Source organism: Mirounga leonina, unplaced genomic scaffold (assembly GCF_011800145.1).
Source record: "Mirounga leonina isolate KUSES-001 unplaced genomic scaffold, KU_Mleo_1.0 Mir_106, whole genome shotgun sequence".
Classification (NCBI taxonomy): Eukaryota; Metazoa; Chordata; class Mammalia; order Carnivora; family Phocidae; genus Mirounga; species Mirounga leonina.
In genome coordinates, this window is record NW_023270232.1 from 5520800 (window position 1) to 5541911 (window position 21112).

The following is a 21112-nucleotide window of genomic DNA, read 5'->3' on the forward strand; positions in this document are numbered from 1 at the left end:
GGGGCTCGATCCCAGGACCCTGGGACCATGACCTGAGCCGAAGGCAGACGCTCAACGACTGAGCCCCCCAGGGGCCCATCGAGGCTTTTGAGTAATTTGTTGGCAGGTGGCTCCAACTTCAGGTCTGTGTCCTCCCCATAGGCACACACACCACCTCACATGGAGTTGGTGCCAAGTGCTGCCCAGATGCCAGGGCTCTAGAGACAATGAAACCCACCCCTGCCCTCAAGCACGGGACTGTCCAGGAGGAGAGATAGACAGCAGAAGGGCACAGGGTGGGAGCCCCTCCCTCTCCTCAGGGGAGCTCGGGAGGCTCCAGTGAAGATGTAAGACCCGCCTGGGGGCAGGGACACTGTGGGCAGTAAGGCTATCGTGTGTGAGAAGGCCCAGGTCATGAGCCAGCATGGGGCCAGCAGCAGGCAGGAGATCCTATATAAACAAGAGGGGCGCCTTGGAGAGTTTAAGCCGGGGACTGTTGTGCTCAGATCTGATTGCTAGAAAAGTAACAGGGTTTCCAGTCGAGAGAAAACATGAGTCCACACTTTATGATCTGCACATCCCACTCCCCATACAGATAGCAATGACAGAATTTCACATGTAAAGCTGGGAGACAGAGCCGCACTGAGAGATAAGACAAACGCACGTGCGGGGAGGGACAGAAGGGCGGCAGGCCGCGGTGGCAGGACAGGTCAAAGCCAGCAGTGGGGCCAATCCCCAGGGTCCCGGCTTCTCTGCAGAACAGCCCAGACTCCAGGCCCCGGGACACTGTGCCCCTTGTGTGCCCCTGTACACGGTCAGAGTCAAGCCCGTCATGCCTGCGGCCTCCTGTGTTTATGCGGACCAACTTCACGCACGTGCGCGTCAGCCCGCACCAGCTGGCGTTGGGAAGGCAGCTGACACAGGGGTACACAAAGGGTGTCCTCCCGCCCACCCTGGCAAGTGCAGCCGTAAGTTCTCCAACACCGGACTTCTCAGAGACTAGGTGGGCGTCATATTATTTCAAATCAATCTTTCAAACCAACTGCACACACTGCTCTGGAATGCAACAGACACCCATTTGTGTTACAAACACTGTTCCTAGCGGCCATGCCTGCCCAAACCACCCCAGGCTCCCAGAGCAAGGCCGGGACCCTCGCCACACCCGGTCCCTTGAGGGACACAGAGCCCCAGCTCCGCAAGGAGGGTGGCGTAGGGCAGCGGCGCTCGGCTGCGGCCACCACGGCCCCGGGCAGCGGGAGAATGGCCAGTGGATCCAACTGGACTGCTCGGGACCGGCCTGGGGGCCTAGAAAGGAGTATGAACTGGAACAATGAGACGAGGCTGGCATTACTGAGCTGCACAGCCCGTTTTGAACCCCTGCTCCTGAGGGGGGGCTCCTCAGGTATGTCGAGGCGACCAGAAGACAGTCCCTGGCCGTGGGGGGGGGCTCGGGGTGCGACCGAGGAGCGCAGCGCTTCTCCATTTACAGAGGGCCCTAAAGCACTCATGCGCACAAGTCCTGCACCAGACCCACCGAGCCGGGCCCTGGGGCCGGGTGCGGGCGGCAGGGCCTCCCTGTCTATTTGCGGAAAGTGCTGCAGTCCTTTCCTACCACCGCTGTGACGAGTCAGTGTTACTAACACTACAGAGCGGCTGCTGGGCTGGGCCAGGCCTGGCTCCTGGCCGTGTCGCTCCACGCTATGCTCTGTCCCCCCATCACCTGCTCCTACCTTTCACCTTCCTGCCCGCCCCCCTCTGCCCCTCTTAGAAGGACCCAGGTGATTACATTTAGGGCTCGCCCCCATAATCCCAGATAATCCCCCCATCTCAAGAGCCTTCACTAAATCACTTCTGCAAAGCCCCTCTTGCCATGTAAGGCAACGCTCCCAGGTTCCAGGGATCTGGACGTGGGCATCCGGGGGAGGCCACTCCTCAGCCGTCAGAGAGGATTCTGATGGGTGCCTCTCACTGGGAACCATGGTCACTAGGTAGCCGAACCCGGCGGCGAGGCGGCGGGGCATGTGAGAGCCGCTAACGCATTCGTCTGGGGTGCCCACTGGCCCCAGCAAGCCCGACAGGGCTCCCGCTCTCCGGCAGACGTCCAGTCGCATCAGAGGTGCCCAGCCAGCTCCTCTCGCGTCCCCGTCCGCACACATCTGAGAGGCTTCCGTGAGGTCCGGCCTCAGCCCCTGACTGAAGGGGAAGGTGTGGGGACTAAACCGCAGTGTTTCTCTCCTGTCCCAGCCGCTGTCAGCCAATCCAGCGGACTTGCCGCCAAATTTGTCATCCACTGTCACATCCCTCAGTGGGGCTCCGACAAATGTGAAGAACAGCTTGAAGAGACCATCAAAAACTGCCTGTCGGCGGCAGAGGACAAGAAGCTCAAGTCCGTGGCGTTCCCACCGTTCCCCAGCGGCAGGTAAGACGCGCTCCTCCAGGCGGGCGGGGGAGGCCGGGAGTCTCGGAAACACAGAGAAAGGCAGTGTTGGAGAGGAGCGGGGGGCAGAGCTTCTCCGAGAGGCTGCCATGGTCAGTGCCCACATCCCCGGCGGCTGCCCCTGTCAAAACACGTGATCAGAAAACCCCAGGCTCGGGGCTCAGCCGGTTAGGCATCCGAGCCTGGATCTCGGCTCAGGTCATGACCCCAGGGTTGGTCGGGAGCCTCGCCTTGGGTTCCACGCGGTTGAGGAGCCCACTTAAAAAGAAAAGGAAACACCAGGCTCAAAGGCCTTGCTAGGCCGAGTGGGGTCCGTGGCCCGGCCTCGGTGACTCAGCTGTGTTAGAATGTTGGAGTACAGAATCCCAGACCCCCGACCCCAGCACTCCCGCCTCCGAAGGCCCGGGGGTCGTGTGGTGCTGGGGTGGAGGGGAGGAGGGCCTGGAGGCTGAGGCCCTCACAGACATGCCCAGAGAATGACAGGCTCTCACCAGGGCTCTGCTCTGGGAGTTAGGAGAAGCGATGGTTCTGCTTGTCAGGGACCCCGGCTGAGGGCAAGAGCCACAGCAGGCGGGGAAGGAGGTTGTCTGTCCTCACAGGTTGCCTGTCCTCTCCCGTCACACTCGTACTTAAAGCGAGCTATCGCTTCCATTCTGAACACGCTGTCTCTTAAGAGGCGCCCCTCTGCAACATATAGATAGGGCTTACACACTAAAGATGTTCTCGCAGGGGGAGGCTCCGAGGGGAATCGTGAGGCCTAGCTTCCTGCTGTCATCCCACCTCAAGCTGAGCGAGCAGCGCGGGGTCTCCGCAGCCTGGCCCAGAGGCACCGCGGGCTGAGTTCTTCGTGGAGCCAGGACCACGTGTCCTGGTGGGTGCTGAGCTGGGACACTGCATGCGAGCGAGAATTCCTGTCAGGCAGGCTCGTCCCGCCCCCGCCCAAGGGGCCTCGGTGGCCGACCCCAGAGGACTACGCTGGCTGTGTCCCCGGAGGCGGATGCCATGGCCCAGCCCCCTGACCCTGCCCAGAGTCCCCCACACTCAGATCACAGCGGCACGTCCCTCTGGGTCGGTGGGAGGGGCACTCAGCGCTCACAAAGGAGTTAGGAGACGCACTTTTGAGCGTACATTTTTCCCCTTTCACCAACAACCTGACACCCTACAGAGGTTTCGAGGGAGCTGTGCGTTTTTGAACACCAGCGATTTCAGATGCTGAGCTGGTCGTGGTTTTAAAGCCCGGCTCGACTTGAGGCAGGTGACAGTGATCCACCCGAGCACGAGTGCGGCTCAGCGGGCAGCCCCATGACTTGGGCTGAACGCAGCGTGCCTGTCCGAGCCAGCGTGGCTCGCGTAAAGCAGGGCCTGCCTGCCCCCTCCCAGGCTGCCCCTCCGCCTCAGGGCAAAGGAGGTGGCCCCGCCTGCCCGCAGTGACCCCATGAGACAGAACCAAAAGGCCTGGTGCCGAGATCAGAAGGCACCGCGCTGCCCCCGCTCTGGGCTGAGGGCCCAGTCACCCCGTGGGTCCTGGGAACCCAAGTGACATCAGCTCTTCTTTTCCTCTGGCACAGAAACTGCTTCCCCAAACAGACGGCCGCCCAGGTGACCCTCAAAGCCATCTCGGCCCACTTTGACGACTCGAGCGCGTCCTCGCTGAAGAATGTCTACTTCCTGCTCTTTGACAGTGAGAGCATTGGCATCTACGTGCAGGAGATGGCCAAGCTCGACACCAAGTAGCCGCCCGCCCGGCCGGCCGCGCTGGCCCTCGGAGCAGGATCCAAGTCACGGGAGTGGGGCTTTCTTTTTTAAAAGGAGAGAGGAAGGGTGACGGCAGGGGAGTGGAGGGCAGTTGGCAGGGCAGCGGGTCACGGGGGCCGCGGGAGCGGGGCCTGCCCACGGAAGGAGCCCTCTGCCTTTTCTATTCTCGTTTAAAAGAGCCTCCGTCTGTAATTAACCAGGTCTCCACGAGGGGTTTCTTTCCATGTGTTTTCTTCCTGTTGTTTTAGAACTTTTTTAAAAGACAGACTTCGTTTTAGATTTATAGCATTGACTTTTACACACACACAAAAAAAATCCTTTCAAAATTCTTAAAACCTTGTTTCTCCTTTTTGCAAGGGAAGAGGGCGTAAAAGTGACTTGGGCTTTTGTTGGCTGTGATCGGTGGCGGCGAGAAGAAAATGAGAAAGGCGTCTCACTGGTGCTTTCCTTTTCTGTTTTTAGTGCCCCCCCCCCATGACATCTGTATCTACTCCTAAAAAGATTTTGCTTCAGGCTTTTGTTTTGTTTTGTTTTTTAAAGAAAAAGAAAATGAAAGGAAAAAAAACAGAAGATCCAGTGTCTTTTCTTACAACACCATAGTCTTTTATTGCAACATTTTCCTCAGTTTAGAAAACTGTGTCCCCACGAGTGGACACTTGTAAAATGTTATAAACAGAACAAGACCTGTCACACACAGGCTGAGACGCCCACCCTGCTAGGCCCCAGGTCAGACAGCACGGGATGGTCTGTGCTCTTGCTTCCAGAAGGGGAGCCTGGTTGGCCTTGGTCCACAGGAAGGGAGTCCTGGGTGAAGCCTCCGGCAGGGCAGCCATCCTACGGGAGAGAGGCACAGGTCTCACATAGGCCTAGGGAACAAATGGAACTGACCTGGACCACAGCCCAGGCAGGGAGGACTGAGAACCCCAGTGAGGCGGGGGTCCCAGGACTCTGGCCAAGGACCCAGAGGTCACCATCAAAAGTGAGCAGGGCCTGCATTTATTCGGATGAAATCACCAACCACTTCCACTATGGAGATTTAACCTATGTCTTCCAAAATAGACTCCCTCCGATGGAAGTCCTCTCCCAGATAGAGTCATTTATGTACCTAAACACAGACAGTGGCAGGCTGGGCCCCCCCAAGTGTCCCTGGGGTTGGCCAGGAAACCAGAAGCGCAGAACCCCAGAGGTTCCCACAGGGTCCCCCGCCCCCAGCATCAGCTGGAGTTTTGTCCCTTACAAAATCGGCTGAGACAGCAGCCTAGAAGCACACAGGGGTTCACCGGGAAGCCCCCCTCTGCTCCCTGAATGTGAGCCCAATGGCAACCCACCCAAGGGTCCTGTTAGCTCAGCTGCCTCTCCTTAACTTCTCCAGCGGCTGGCAGGCAGGCCAGGCTTCAGTCTTAACCCACTAGCTTTGTAAAAACTCACTCTCGGTTAGGACGGGCTAACTGGGAGGGGAGTCTATCTAATTCTTCCTTCTTAAATGTAACCTATGGTATATAATCAGGACCTAGAAAAGGAAATATAGAAAGTCTTGTGAAAATGAAAGACTGTAGGGACTAATAGTTTGAAATTAGGCTCCTATTAACAACCTGAGTATTGCAGAATGCATGAGCTTTCCCTCCCAGGATGGGACGGGAGAGGCTCAGGATGCAGGCCATTTCTACCCCAGCTCCCCTTCCTTAGCTGGTCTCACCGTGCATGCTCCCCTTCCTGCCCTAACAGACAGCATGCCAGCCACCAGAAGACTCTGCTCTCTCCTGCTCTGAGAGCCCTGAACCCCAACACATGTGCATGCCCACACATGCGCACACACACAAACATGCACGCACACGCACGAGGAGCCTGGGGTAGAGAAGGCCGCTATACCCTCCCCAGGACCAAGTGAACCCTCAGCCAGCACAGCTGCAGGCCAAACTCTCCAAACCCAGAAAGAATCCTCTAGGAGGTGTCTTTTTTCCAATGGCTCTCTCTCTCCCTCTCCCAGTTTTGGCTTTCTGTAAGTTGTGTGTCTGATCAGTACATCCCTGGTGTCTTACTCCAGGAAAAGGGCGTCTGCCCTTTGGCATTCGTCAGGCGGGTACCGCCCATCAAGCACTCTGTCCCCCCAGCAGTACCTTGTCTCCCGCCCCGCTCCAGCTCAAGGTGGAGACTGCCGCATGGTCTTCCAGCTTGAGGAGACGAACAGGTCCCGGCTCTTGGCCAGCCGAACCATGAGCCGCCCCACGTAGAAGCCACTGATCTGGCCCACGCCGTCGTTTCTCCCCATGGCCAGGAGGAACGTCAGCGCCCCTGTGGAGCAGACACGTGCGTACAAACCAGACCCCCGCTCGCCATCCGTGGGCCTGCAAGTCCCAGGGCCCAAACCCTCCCGGGGCCTCCTGTGTGAGGACAGGGAAATGCGTAAGACTTTCGGGGAGACAGGCGAGGCCCTGAGGTACGCGGGGCTTCCTTACCTGGCTTGTAGGCCTTGAGGGGCCTCTGCTTCATGGAGTTGACGATGTTGGCCACGGCAACGCCGGCATGCAGGCCGGCGTGATAGGCCATCTTGGGCTCCTTCACGTCTGCACAGTCGCCGATGGCGTAGACGTGGCTGCAGCCCTCCACCTGGAGATGCTCGTTCACTCGGAGCGCGCCATTGCTGGCCAGGTGACTCTCTGCCGGGCAAAGCCAACCCAGAAACCCCGTCACGTGGCCGGGAGAACACAGAGAAGACACCAGTCTGGGGCTGGGTAAGCCACCCTCCAAAGGCACAGCTCCAGAGGCACACATCCACCTCATTTAGTTCTGCCTCAGTCCCCACCTCAGAACTCTTCCTGCAAAGTCAAGGTGACTGTGCCGGGATGGAAACCGGTAGCACGTGCCGTTTTCTACAACACGCACGACCCTGTAAAGTCACTGCCTGACAGGGACTGTGCTGCGCCGCTGCCAAGTCTTGAATTTCCCTTTGAACAGGGAGCAGGTTTTTTAAGTCAATGCAGGGCTCTAGTAAATGATAAACTTTTTAAGGGACTTAAAAGAATTATTTTTGAAAATATAACATTAAGACAAAGGGGTGTAAAATTCTGGGATCTCTGGCCATTATAGGCGCTCGATCCCACCCCCACGCACGGCCTGGACTAGCTTCCTTCTTCTGGGACCTGCCAGTTCTTTCCCGCAGGACCCACACAGGTGCTCCTCGTCCAGGAGGGTGCTACGGAGTAAACGATAGCGACCTGGGGACACAGCAATCATGGGGCCTGAGGAAGAGTCACAGAGTCTCCAGCTCACCCACGGAGGCCAGGACTCCACCCCCCGCCCCCAGCCTCCAGTTAGCTGGGGAGTTCACTATTGAACCTGAGGCCACATTATTTCCTCTACTCCCCAAATGGTCATTCCAAGCTCAGTGGCCAAAGGTCTGGATCAGGGTCTGGGGAGAAAAGCACACCTGTGAATAAACAGTAAAAAGCCTGACTCAGGAATTTTGTCTCCTTCATGTTCACAAAAAGTGAAACAATTTATCTTTCCTTCGCTCTGAAACCTGTTCCCAGCTCTCACCACGAGGGGGCGGGCTCCGATTTTTGAAAGACTGGTCACTTGGGCCACCTTGGCCTAAGTCATGGCCAAAATGCAGGAAGGCATAGCAAGAGTCGACCCAGGCCTGAATGTAAAGTTTGATGTCACCATTCAGAAGAGACCTGAGCTGTTGGGAAGGAGGGGGGAGGAAGGCAGGGCAACGCTGATTCCAGCGGAGAGAGGCCTGCAGGGCCTGCGGCGGCCGCACAGTAAGGAGGCGGCCTGGGGAGCGGGCCCCGGCTCCTGCTTACCGAATGCACTGTAGTAGGCCGAGCTGTTGATCTTAATACCGTTGCAGACGATCACCAAGTTGGTGGCCACCTCTGTGCCTTTGTCCGTGTGCACCTGGATGCACTCTCGATACTCATTAAAAGGCAGATCCTCCAGGTTGCTCACCCGCTCACCTGTCAAGTGAGATCCATGAGCGGGAGGCCGGCAGGGGTGGGCACAGCATCAAGGGGCCCAACAAAGCGATCCTTCCCTCCTGCCTTCCTCCCCGCCCCTCTGCCAGTCCACCCTGCTGCCCCAAGAAGCACAAGGTGGCCATCCGACCCCCACAGAGGATCCAAAGGGAGGAAAGTCCCCAGAAGCAGTGTGGAAAAGTGAAGCTGGATTTCTCAAGAAGTTCTGGGAAAAGCAATTTGAAGGGGACTTCAACCACACATCCTGGAATGTCAGCCACACCACCCTAACCAGGCAGCAAGACCCTCCAGGTGCACCGCCGACTAAGGGGAAAGCAAGAAAAGTCCAGAAGCTCGCCCACACTCTGCACTGCCCCAGAGTAAAGGTGGTCCCAGTATTGCACGGCCAGGTACAAGGAGACCAAGAGCCGGGAGGGGTCTGCACAGAGCAGACACGTCACCCCTCCCTGTGGAAAGCGCAGAGGCTGAGCCCCGCGAAGTGTGCCGGTCAAGGCGCCAGGGTTAGGGACCCACTGTCTAGACAAGCTGGGTGGTGCTCTCCCCTCCTGCTCTCCACAAAGCTCACACTCCTCAAACAAAAAATACAAACCAAAAAAGAAAAAAAAGCCCAGTCTACCACAGAGACGTCATAATTCAGGTCAAATCCTTGAGGTGATTTTTTTAAAGCACTCAGCGAAGTGGTCCCACCTCCGCCGGACAGTGTGCCGCCTCCTGACCTGGGGGTGCCGTGAGTACCAGGGCCTCTGCCCAGTCTGCAGACAGGCACACCCCCCAGCTGGACAAGGCTCAAATGCTCAAGCCCAGGACCCAGAGGGCCCTCGAGCTGGGGCAGTGAGCCTCTGAGCCCGATCTCGCCGGGCCAGGGGGAGGGGTGGGCAAGTGGGCGGGGGGGGGGGCACGTACTCAGCAGCAGCTGCACGCCTTTCTGGAGCAGGATCTCCTTCGCTTCCTGCCGGACGCAGGGCAGGATCTCCTTGTCGGCAAGGGCCACTTGGGAGTGGATGAGAGTGACCTGGACAAGCGACCACGGGGCAGAGAAGGAGCCACTGAGTCTTACAAAGAGAGGCTCACAAACGCGTCGGTCTCTCTCCCCCACCTCCTCCCCACCCACCGGTTTACTGAGGCCCCAGAGAAGTCATCTGCCCAATGCCGGAACCAGGTAAGGCGAGCTGGGCTGGAGCCCACATCTGGTCAGAGACTGTCTCAGAAGGAGCCAGCGCTCCACAGTCCACAGCCACCCACCCCAGAGCCGCGGGGGGATTATTTCCAAGCGTCTCGGGCACTGATGATTACAGTCTATACATAAGCCATGGCCATTCCGGCCGCAAGTCAGGCTGGCGTTCACATTACGGCCAGCTCTAACACTGGCACTCCCAGCACGTCTCCTTGCCGTCTGGGTTAGCACCGGGAAGCGGGGGCAGCCTGGCACGCGGCTCGAAGCTCGGGCTTTAAAGCCAGACTGTCGGAGCTAAAGTCTCCTCTCAGATACTCACTCGGACACCCCCCAAAGAGTCCGTCAAACAGGGATCCAGTGCCACCCACAGGCAATTAGGCAATTTGTGGCGATAAATTGAGAAAACATGTAGAAAGCACCTAACTCAGCACATACTGAGTCCTGAATGAAGGGTGGACACTATTACTTGTATCTGTCCATAGATATATGCAAGTCCTACTGAGTGGCTTACAACTTCAGCCTGGTCTTCACCCCATACACCCAAATTTAAAAACTTTTACATCAATTACTCATAATAATGTCCAATACTTTGTCAGAGAACAGCCATATAATTAAATTAGCCCACACTGATCTTTTCAAAACCAATCTGCCTTTCCCTCGGGAGAAAGAACCAGACACGGTGTCCATGGGGTTCTCAGAAGCCGGTCTAGCATCAGCTGCAAGCAAGCTCTTGCCTCAAGGACCCATAATTACCGCTCATTACTCGGCCCTCTGCCGAGCCTCTACCTCCTGTGGATGGCCTCTTTCTCTCCAGGGCTCTGGGCAGGTCCTCCATCCCCCCATCATTCAAGGGGCGCTCCTGCCACGGGCGCTGGCCAGTCCTTCCCCCGCACGGGCAGTGAGGGGGCTGCACGGCAGGGACCCCCCTGCGGCTACTCAGGCCAAGGGCTACCGTCTTGTGAAGACCAAAAGGCCGCCGCTTGCCCCAGACAAAACGCCACCTGCGGGTGTCTCTGACCAGGCCAGCTGCCACCAAACAGAGGGAATCAAAGTCTATGTTTATGTCTCAAGAAGCTGAACACCACAGGGGACGTGAGCTCACCTTCTGTAAGGTAGCCCTCCTGGGCTCACTGCCCCTGGTTGGACCGGAGGGCAGGCCCCCTCCCTGAATGAGGACCGGCCCCAGCTCTGCGGGACATCAGGGGACTCCCCACTGCAGAGAGCGGGGGCCCCGGAAGCACACGATCCCACTCCGCGATCGTGGAGCGCCGCCGCCCGGGCCCCAAGCCAGTCCCCCATGCTCCTTGCACAGAGACGCCGGGCTCTGGGAGTCCAAAGGCAAGGCCGTGTGCCCACCTCCTTCTCGGGGAATTCGGTCTTAACCTCCGCTGCCATCTCCACTCCGGCAGAGCCGCCTCCCACCACCACCACCGACTGTGAGCGCTGGACCTGGAGCGGAAGGAAGCGTGAAACGCACCCTCAGACCCAGCCTGTCCTGTGGCTCGGCCAGGGTGGGGGCTCCTTGGCCAAAGAAGAGTCCCGATTTGGGGTCCAAACGTGCTTCCTCAGGGCCAGGTCGTGCTGGGCGTCTCCCCGCATGTTCTCGCTTGCCCACCATTCCACCATTCAGGTGACCACGGCCCAGGTCTGTCTGAGTTCATAGCCAGGATCCTAACCTCCACACTCACATCCGTTCATGACGGTGCAAGAGGCTCCCCAGGCTTCTCAGAAGCTTGGCAGGGTGGGCAGGACCTGGCCATAGTCACGCAGCTGCACTCACCGTGGGATCCTTCTCTGGGGCTCCACTCCCCATCTTTCAGCAGTGCCAGACCCTGCCCACCCCTCACTGAAAACTGCTTGAGGTCACGGATCCACGCCCGCTCCGTAAAACACAAAGGCCTGTGCAAACAGGACCCCAAGAGAGACAAGTCAGGGATACACCAGTCACTACATGAGGCCTGGGGTGCTCCTATCCAGACTTCGAGGAGAGACAAAGGTCCCCACCAGGGAGTCTCTTCCTACTAACTCTCCATCTCCATGGCTGCGCCCGGGGGTCTCCTTGCTGCCGCCCCACATGTCCCCATAGCGGTTCCCCTCTCGCGGGGCCCCGCCTGACCCTCGCGGCCCACCCCACCCCCCACCCCCCACCCCCAGGCCAAGAGGCCGCTCACCTGCTTCACCATGTCCTCGTAGGCCTGGATAGCAGCCTCCCGGCTGGAAACCTGATTAAACTTGCCCGGAAAGAGCCCGGTGCTGCCAGTGGCCAGGATAAGGTGTGAGAAGGACAGGGCCTGTGGGGGGCGGGAGAAAGGAGGTGAGGGCAGGCTTGGGCTTCTGCCTGCGATCGGGCCCACCGGGCAAGCAGCACCAGCGGGGGAGAGGCCTGGGCACACCGCGGCCACCCTCCTCTGAAAGGAGCAAAACCATCATGCTGAGCAGGCCAAGAGGAAGCACTAGAACCCGGGCCATACCTAAGGGAGCAGCGCGCCCGTCCTGCCGGGGCCGCCACACGCAGGACTGGGAGGGGTGTGCTTCCACGGCGGCGGGCAGGCCGGGCAGGGCAGGCTGCAGTGCGGACAGCAGAACTCTTAGCCTCCTGTGTGCGGTCCGTTAGGAACCTCCTAGGTATTTCCCAAGAAACTTCCCCTGCTCCCACAAAAAAAGGGAGGGAGGGAGGGAGGGAGGGAAATTCTGTTTGGAGCCTAAATATAGAAAGTTGGCAAAATCAGCACTGCTCTGGTGGGAGGGGGAGCGGAGGGGCTGTAGGCCTTCAGCCCCTTCTCCGTGGGGGCCCAAGATGCCCTCATGATCCCTCCTAGGGCTCTGGAAAGCACTGCCCAAAGCACAGGACAAGGAGACTCGGTCATCTTTCCAACTGAGAGATTCCTCAGCCCTAAAACTAATTCAAGGAAGACAGATTCGCACGAAGTCACTGAGGACAGAAATTGTGTCCCCTAGGGCCAGGCTGGAGGCGGCCCTTACCATGATATATGGCAGCTCCCTGATGGATCCCCAGTCACTGCAGGGGTATGCCAGGCTCTGGGCTCTTCCCAGGGCTGGGGAATGCCGAGATGAGTGAAAGCCTCTCTGCCCCAGTGAGCTCCCAGTCCAGGGGATGTGGGATCATGTGTGCGCCTAGCCTTTGATTCCACATAGCAGGGAGGGCCCCCACAGGCCGGCGGGGCTGGGGCCTGGTCTGGGACACTAGCTTTCAGAGTGTAGACTCTGGGGTGAAACTGTCTGGGTTCAAATCCTGGCTGAGTCTCTTACCAGCTGTGGGATCTTCAGCAAGCCATTTAACCTCTCTGTAAAAAGGCTATACCACCTCCCCCACGGAGTCATGGTGGGCATGAAATGAAACTAAGTAAGGCTTGGGGTGCCTGCATGGCTCAGTCATTGGGCGTCTGCCTTCAGCTCAGGTCATGATCTCAGGGTCCTGGGATTGAGCCCCTCATCGGGCTCCCTGCTTGGTGGGAAGCCTGCTTCTCCCTCTCCCACTCCCCCTGCTTGTGTTCCCTCTCTCGCTGTGTCTCTCTCTGTCAAATAAATAATTAAAATCTTTAAAAAAAAAAAAAAGAAAAAAGAAAGAAAGAAACTAAGTAAGGCTAAGACAGTGCCTGGCGTATAGGAAAGGCTCAGGAAAAGTCTGCTAGGGCCAGGCCTTTGCTTATGAGGAATCTGCTATCCGGCCAGCACCATGTGGGGGCTATTGATGACTCTCCACCCTTGAGAACATCCAGGTCTCATCCCACCGGCAGCTGCGGCCCCCTGGGGCCTCCTGAAGCCAGCTGAGGATCAGGTCAGCCCCCACCATGCTCACCTCACCATCCTCGAGCAGCACCGTCTGATTCTGCAGGTCTATCTCTATGACCAGCCCCTGCCGGAAGTTTTCCTTGAAGGTCACGGAGTAGGAAATGAATGTCTTTTTGGCAAACCCTGGGGAATGGGTGCAGAGGAGGTCAGAGAGTAAAACTGGGCTGGCTGCGGGAAGCCAGAATAACTCAAAACCTTTCCTGAGGGGTAACCTTGGCCAAAGAGCTGAGCCAGTGGTATTGTGGACATACCACCGCCCCCGACAGCGCCCGCCTGGGCCTCACCAGGTCCCCGGAAGCTCCAGCTCTTACTTCTACAGCCTTGATACGGTAGCTGCTTAAGGCCAGCGACCTAAAGAATCTCCAGAATTTCTCTAAAGGTGGAATTTAGGCCTTGCCCTAAGTGGCAAAAACCACCCCCACACCCACAGTGGTGACAAGACTACTCTCACAAAGAAAGCCCCAGAAGAGAGTCCATTACCACTTTCCACGGAGGCCCGGAGGGCTGCCACATTGTGATGGAAGCAGTCCTTCATGTCCACCAGCATGAAGGGGATGTTCAGAGCCTGCAGCTGGCTGGCAGCAGCTATCCCACCAAAGCCCCCACCCACGATCACCACGCGCACAGCTCCCACGTCCACGGACACCTGGGACCCCATCTCGAACCAGGCACTGCTGGGATAGGAGGAGAGACCACATCAGAATCAGGGGGCTCAGGTGCTGGGCGGGGGCGGGGGGGACACAGCAAGAGAGGCCTCAAATGACAAGACTTGATCTTTTAATTTATTATTTATTTTTATTTTTTGTAAACTCTACACCCAACGTGGGGCTCAAACTCATAACCCCAAGATCAGGAGTCACATTCTACTGACTGAGCCAGCCAGGTGCCTCATGACTTAATCTTTTAAATTATATAACTGTCTATTAAGGAAATTCCAATTTTGTAATGTGTGAATTAAATTCCAAAGGAACAAGGTGTACCCTAATTCTACCCCATTGCCCAACCACCAGTTCCCTTCTCGGAGGCATCCGCGATTACCCCGTGTACATGAATCCCTCCAGACAGTCTGTGCACCTACAATGTTACTTTTTGCACACATCAAACAAATTGTTGTGTATTTTTTTCATTCAATATATTTGTTCCCTCGACAACGTGCATTAACTGGGTTCCTGCTTTCTGGCATGCTCTGTGCCGTGGACATGCCGTAATCACGGACGGACAGAGATGCGGTCTCTGCCGGTATAAAGGCAGGACCTGCAGGCTCGCGGGGCCGGGTGGCCGAGGCTGATGATGGGAGCTGTGCAGTAACAAGAGGCAGGGGTGCGTACCGGTGGGGAACCAGCAGGCACACTGGGCAGACACTGGACTCCGCCCGGTGCGCAGACCACCACCTTGAGCCCTAGGTTGAAGGAGATCAATTAGCAGGTTATGCCGAGCAACCCGCAAAACAGGATGTGGTACGATGAACGTCATGACAGTAGGGTGGGGAAGAGGGGCCTGCGGTGGGCAGGTCAGTCCGCTGAGCATTCCTGGGACAGGGGAGGTGCACCTGAGCCACGTCCCCCAGGAGAGGGGGGAGAAAGCAATGTCTGCCGGTAAGAAAGAAGGTGGGGGAGAAGCACTGATCACGCAGGTTCCAGTCAGAGGGAGTGGGGTGCCGGGTCCTACCTGATGCCTGCAACAGGGGAGTGGTCACCTGCAAGAGCGTCTGCAGAGGCCAGAAGCCAGATCTGCAGACCAAGTGTGCCCCAGGCTCATGCTCACACGGGGACTGCGGCAGCCTGACCAGTTCCTGGCAAACTGAGAACCAACTTTGGTTGAACCCCTAAGGAGCTAAAATTCGAGAACCACTGCCTGGCCCCGAACTGGACACTGAAGGATGGCTGAGGCAGAGGACAGCATTGGGCTGGGTCACTAGACGCTGAACTGCTGAGCACAAAGGAAAAAGACAGGAGCAGTTTGCCTGTGCTTTCCTAGCTAGTCTGGGAGGCTGCCCACCACCAGGCTCAGCCTCCCGAGGGCCTGGGTCATCTGGTACATCCCAGACTCTGCCTCTAGGGAGGGCGGAGGGGCTGGCCCGGGGCTGCAGCGAAGGGCCCTGTCCCCAGCCCAGCTTAGCCCCAGAGAAGGTCACTCATGGTGCAGGCCTCAGGGCTCGCTGGGGTGGGAGCCCCGCTGCCTGAGGAGCTGAGACCCTGAGAGCATCCTGCGGAGAGATGCTGGCTCAAGGGCAACAGGCAATCAAACCTCCTCCTGGCCTGTGCCAGGCTTCAGGGAGAGGCAGGAATAATCCAGGCTGCCGGAGAGCAATGCTAAGGAAAGAAACAAAAGCTTCCCCTGCACAGAAAGCAGCAAGAGAAGCTGATAGCTGCTGTGGGCTTCAGGGAGGGGATGTTCAGGGCGAGGGGCAGGGATGCAGAGAGGGGGAGGGCAAGGAAATAAGAAATTGAACTTAAACTTTTTTTTTTAATTTTACTTATTTAGGGGCGCCTGGGTGGCTCAGTTGGTTAAGTGTTCGCCCTCAGCTCAGGTCATGATCTCAGGGTCCTGGGATGGAGCCCCGCATTGGGGCTCCCTGCTCAGTGGGGAGCCTGCTTCTCCCTCTCCCTCCCTCCGCTCGTGCTCGCTTGCTCTCTCTTGCTCACTCTCTCTCTCAAATAAATAATAAATAAAATATTTAAAAAAAAAAAAGGATTTTACTTATTTATTTGAGGGAGAGTGAGAGAAAGAGAACACAGAGGGAGAGAGCAGAAAAGGAGAGGGACAAGCAGACACCCCTCCCCGCTGAGCAGGGAGACCAACACAGGGCTCAATCCCAGGACCCCGAGATCATGACCTGGGCCAAAGGCAGACGCTTAACCGACTAAGTCACCCAGGTGCCCCAGAAATTGAACCCCAACCTGGAAGGTCAACCTTGAAGGACAGACAGCATGTTCCAGTCCATCTGGGACCCTCTCAGACAGCACTACAGGGAAGGGAAGGCTACTACTCTGTTCTATATCATCTGTGTGGCCTGGGGCACAACGCTTCCCCTCTCTGGACCACGATTTACCCCCTGTAATGGGGGGGGGACACACTGAGATGTCCTTGCACACGTAAGTTTCCAGGACATGGTGACCCCCCAAGGTGGCCCCCAGATCTTCCCCCACTTACAGAGGCAGCTTATGGACCTCCAGGAACCGTTCTCATTGGTATTCAAAGACCCACTGTTTCTGGGCGCCTGGGTGGCTCAGTTGGTTAGGCGACTGCCTTCGGCTCAGGTCATGATCCTGGAGTCCCGGGATCGAGTCCCGCATCGGGCTCCCTGCTTGGCGGGGAGTCTGCTTCTCCTTCTGACCCTCCCCCCTCTCATGCTCTCTCTCTATCTCATTCTCTCTCTCAAATAAATAAATAAAATCTTAAAAAAAAAAAAAAAAGACCCACTGTTTCATTTCTCCCCTGGGGGAGAGAGAACCTGGGGATGGGGCAGGGTGGAGGGGGTGGAGATTTGGCAGAGGAAATTAGAAGAGATTTAACTTTGTTTCTCATTAGCTAAATGGTCCCCAGTTCATTGAGGCTTGTACATTCTACCCATTTTACAAATGAGGAAACTGAGTCCTCAGCAGGGCTCTGATCAAGACAAGTCCCCAGGAGTGCCACTTTCACGGCTCCAGGCCTTCAGAAAGGTAGTCCAGAGCTGGTCCCCTGAGTGTTCATCAGGCTGAATCTGCCAATTGGGCCAGAAAGAGAATATTTCCTGGGGCCAGGACCCAAGGGGGCCTAGGGACCCAGCCAGAAGTCAGGAGAGGACCCCAGGAGCTGAGCAGAGCCTGTGAATGTGGAGGGCTATGGAAGAGGTGCATTTCACCTGCCCCCTTCAACACACGCCTCTGTGCTAGCAGCCTGAAAGGAGGTTGGGGAGAACCCAGAGAACTCTGTTTCCAAGTTGGCTGGGCACGGGCACTAGAGAGGATACACAGCTTGCTGGGGAGACAGGGTCCACCATGGGTCAGGTCACACCAGACTACCAGGGCAGCTCAAGGAGGAGCCCTGAAAAAGAGTGGAACCAGGGGCCTTCACCACTGAAGGCAAAGCTTAGGCCATAAAATCCAGTGGCAGGAAGGGAGGGGTTGGGAGTTCAGGGAATGAGGTGGGGAGGCCAGGAGGGCAGGTGGCAGGGGCCAGCAGACCCATGTCACACTGCCAGGCCTATTCTCAGGCCTACCCCCAGGCCGTAACCACCAGGGTCTCCTTCCCAGTGAAGAAAGCCCCACGACCCCAGCATAGGCCTGACGGACAGTGGGTTGGCCAAAGGAGTTGAATCCCTGCTCCCTCAGCCCCCAGGGATCATCAGCTGGCTTCCCCAAAGTGCTAACCCTGGCCTCAGCTAACCCCTCCATGAAAGCAAACTGCTTCTCCAGACTCCCAGTGGCGGGACTGGGGCCTGAGGGCAGAGCCAGGCCCCTAAGGGGCTACCATAGCTGGGCCAGGGGAGGGGAGGTGCTTTTACACTCCAAGCTGCCTGAGGCCTCTCCTGGAATCTGTCCCTCTCTCCCCTCTACTAGCCTCTGAGGCTCCCACTTGGGGAATGGGGGCTGGCAGCTCTCCAGCCCATTCCACCCTTCCTTCTCAGCAGCCTCCCCTGCCCAAGGCTCTTGGACACACCAACGCTCCCTTGGCTTTTCCAGTGCCAAGTCTTGCCTGGCCCTGAGGACAGCCAGACTCTGCTAGGCCACAACTACTTGGGGACACCGAATCCTGGGCTTAAGCCATAGACCTGCGTTCCCAGCTACATACCCTAAAGGCGCTCTCTGTCAAATAAATACACAAAATCTTAAAAAAAAAAAAAAAAGCCTAATCCCACTGTGTACAATCGGACACAGACACCCAGCTCCACAGACACATAGACACATAATGATTCCATCGGCTAGCATTCATTGTGCTTTTATCCATACCTCTGTGCTGAACAGCTGTGGATTTTTGTCCCCATCTTGGAAACCAGTTTAATAATTTGTCCAAGTTCCACCCTCAACACTCTGACCGGAACTGCACTCCAAACCAAAACGCTAATAGTGGTCACCAGGTGATATTTTTACTTTCCTCTTTAAGCTTTTGTTTTGTTTTGTTTTTGTATTGCTTGAAAATTTTTAACTGAGTATGTCCTTTTTATAGAAATAATAAAGGTTTAAAACCAGGGCAGGCCTCCTACCATCTATTTTTATAAGCTGAGATATTCCTATATTACACTAGTTGAAAGTATACAATCCAGCGGTTGCTAGTACATTCATAAAGTTGTGCAACCATCACCACAATCTAATCCCAGAACATGTTCATCACTCACCCAAAATAACCTCTTACATTAGCAATCACTCCCCGTGCCCTTCTCCCTCCAGTCCTTGGCAACCACTCATCTCTGTCTCTACAGATTCACCTGCTCCCTACCTTTTGCGTCTGGCCTCCTTCCCTTAGCATAACGTTTCCAAGATTCATCTAAACTGCAGCATATATCAGTATTCTTTCTTTCTTATAGCTAACATTCCATCGTATGGAGATACCACATTTTGTTTATCCATCCATCAGTTGGGTTGTTCCCACCTTTTGGCTGTTATGAATAATGCTCCTATGAACATCTGTGTACAAGTTTTTGTGTGGACGTTTGTTTTTAATTCTCTTGAGTGTATACGCCTAGGTGTGGGATAGCTAGGTCCTATGGTAACTCTAGATTTAACTTCTTCAGGCACTGCCAGACCTGTCACCTGATTTTGAACTGAACATCAAGCCAGAGAGAGTGACCCCAGAGAATCTTAACTACATCAGTCTAGACTCAGAACGTTAGCATAAAAGAAGATCCAAGAGAACAAATCCTAATTGTCCAGCAACTCTTATGGAATGCTACCTTTGCCACCTCCCCAATACACACACACACACACACACACACAATCTGGTTTACACTTGTATTTTCTCAGTAAATCCTGTTTTCTCTGCCAAAGACACCAGCCTGACTCCAGGAGGGTTCTTCTCCAATAATACAAGCAAGGGCCTGTTAGGAACCTACTGAGAAGTGAGGAAGTTACATTTGTGCCAAAGCTGTTAAAAGGTCATGCCTCAGAAGACATAAGAACCATGTGGGCTCTAACCAAAGCGAGGACATGGCCCCAGCATTGCTTCACAGAGATGACAAATAAAACATGCAGTTTTTGAGTCATAACAGTTACACCAAGGGTAGATTTCCACAGCCATGCTTCCAAGTGGCTGTCTGAGTGAGGGGGCCACTGGAGTGTGACTCACCCTGAACGTCCCCTCGCCATCTTGGGGAGGGGGAGGGACAGGCAGCCACACTCATGGGTCAGGAAAGAGGGGGGCAGGCTGAGAGTTGGCATTCCATGGCCAGCCCTCCAGGGGATGCACGCTGAACATACCCCAAAAAAGACTGATTTCTGAAGGAAGACAAAGCCTGAAGAGGGAGCCGCTCTGGGCAGACTCATTCAGGTGGCACATACACACTCAGAGGGAAAACCAAGACCCTGGAACTTGGACACCCTCCTGGGAGCAAGTCACTTGTGGTTCCCTCAACACCCCGACAAGAGTCTGCTCCCCACCTGTGTCTGGACCCTGGCTTTCTCATCTCACCACCAAAGACCAGTCTGGCCCTGGAGGACAGCGGCTCAGGCCAGCTCCACCCGGTACCCGCTAAGTAGTCCTGAACAAGACCAGGCCCAAGTCTCCTCCCTGAGGTGGAAGCCCTCCAGATGCTGGCTTCGGCCCAGTGCTCCTTGGAGGGCTCCTCTCTAGGCGCAAGGGTGAGGGCAGGGCGGCTGAGAGTTTGGGGTGCTAGAGTGGTCATGCACACTTATACACACCAGCCTGAGCAGGCCTCCCTGATATTTTACTTATTTTACCTGCTGGCCTTCGAACCCAAGGTACGAGCTAGCTGCCACACCTGAAAGCCCTTTCCCAAACTGTCTGACCCTCTGCCCTGTGCCCGGCCCTCGGAGGGATCATCAGCTCCCCAGGGCCTCTCCCCTTCCCACCCTGACTGTACATCCAAAGGTCAGAGGGGCTCTTCCTGGAGGGGAAAGGCGGGTGTGTTTACTGGGGGGGGGAGGAAAGCGCCCCACATCAGCCACTAGAAGCAGCTCCGGGTGGACTTCAGGCTTCCTGGCCTTCCCCAGCCCCGCCAGAGTTAGTTCAAGACCACTGGCCTTTGTCCCCTTGGAACCTGGGGCTGCATGGGGAGAGAAGCGGACCTCCTAGCGCACCCGAGTCGGTGGGCACTCGGGTAAGCCCAGGTATTGCCCCCGTACAAATGGGGGCTTTCCTCCTGCCCGGTAACACTAGTTTCCACCCAGGGGTGACCCTCGAGCACTCCCAGGGTGGGGGCGTGAGGGAGGGGCCGCCCGTCTTACCCGGGATGACTTCGCGAAAGTTTCGAGGGGCGGATGGGGAGGGGGCGAGTTTGCCCTACCCTCGCCGTGACTAAACCTCCCAGTTTTCGTGTGCTGGGGGAACTGGGGTGAAGCAGGCCTGGGCCCGGTTACCCCGCACGACCGCCCTCCTCCGCGAGGGCCCCAACGCCGGCGCACCGACCTCCGACGCCGTCCGCCGCGTCTTCCAGGCCCGGCGACACCCCTCCAGGCGTATGCGGGGCCGAGCGGGCGCAGGGACGCGGGGCCCCTAGAGCCCGCCCCGTGCGCCACCCCGACGGGCCGCCCCCGCCCCGGCCGCTCCGCCCTCGCCGCGTGCCCCGGGCTCCTCCCGCCGGACGGGGGCGTGGCTCGGCGCGCGCCCGCCCCCCCGGCACCGCCCCCGGCAGCCCCAGAAGGCGCCTCGAGCGCTGCGGCCGTGCACCCGACCCCCCGCCCCGGCACCGCCCCCCGGAGGGCGACCCGGACACTGCGGCCGGGCACACGACCCCCTCCCTCCCCGGCACCGCCCCCCGGAGGGCGCCCGGGGCACTGCGGCCGCGCACCTGCCCCGGCCGTCCCCGCCCGCGAGAGC

At 57.2% G+C, this 21112-nt stretch overlaps 2 protein-coding genes across 7 annotated transcripts in view; one reads left to right on the forward strand and one right to left on the reverse strand.

Annotated features, from left to right (window-relative positions):
- The window catches only part of LOC118018290 (core histone macro-H2A.2), a 49503-nt gene extending 44822 nt beyond the window's left edge, over positions 1–4681 (forward strand). The window contains exons 8-9 of the mRNA XM_035016691.1: positions 2224–2398; positions 3985–4681. Of these exons, the coding sequence (XP_034872582.1) occupies positions 2224–2398; positions 3985–4150 (341 nt within the window). The 3' untranslated portion in view covers positions 4151–4681. The remainder of the gene's footprint in view (positions 1–2223; positions 2399–3984) is intronic.
- A 69-nt stretch (positions 4682–4750) lies between these two features.
- LOC118018230 (ferroptosis suppressor protein 1) lies at positions 4751–20803 on the reverse strand. Of its 6 annotated transcripts, XM_035016689.1 has the most exons (11): positions 20702–20785; positions 14464–14534; positions 13616–13809; positions 13143–13258; positions 11494–11613; positions 10679–10771; positions 9052–9160; positions 7978–8130; positions 6628–6828; positions 6289–6463; positions 4751–5005 (listed from the first exon to the last, which is right to left on the reverse strand). In XM_035016689.1, the coding sequence occupies exons 3-10, from the start codon at positions 13791–13793 to the stop codon at positions 6312–6314; spliced, it is 1122 nt and encodes a 373-aa protein (XP_034872580.1). In that variant the 5' UTR covers positions 13794–13809; positions 14464–14534; positions 20702–20785; the 3' UTR covers positions 4751–5005; positions 6289–6311. The 6 variants fall into 6 exon arrangements, with proteins under 6 accessions (XP_034872580.1, XP_034872577.1, XP_034872579.1 ...); XM_035016686.1 differs by lacking the exon at positions 14464–14534 and having other exon boundaries at positions 20702–20803; XM_035016688.1 differs by lacking the exon at positions 14464–14534 and having other exon boundaries at positions 13616–13806; positions 20702–20802.
- Positions 20804–21112: the final 309 nt, after the last annotated feature.

Excerpts from the sequence above, each read along its gene's own strand:
- LOC118018230 (XM_035016686.1), bottom strand. The coding sequence starts at position 13,793 with ATGGGGTCCCAGGTGTCCGTGGACGTGGGAGCTGTGCGCGTGGTGATC. Across the intron at positions 11,614-13,142 it reads TGCTGCTCGAGGATGGTGAG|GCCCTGTCCTTCTCACACCT; the intron begins GTGAGCATGGTG and ends CGCCCCCCACAG. Across the intron at positions 6,829-7,977 it reads GGCCTACTACAGTGCATTCG|AGAGTCACCTGGCCAGCAAT; the intron begins GTAAGCAGGAGC and ends TTTGCCCGGCAG.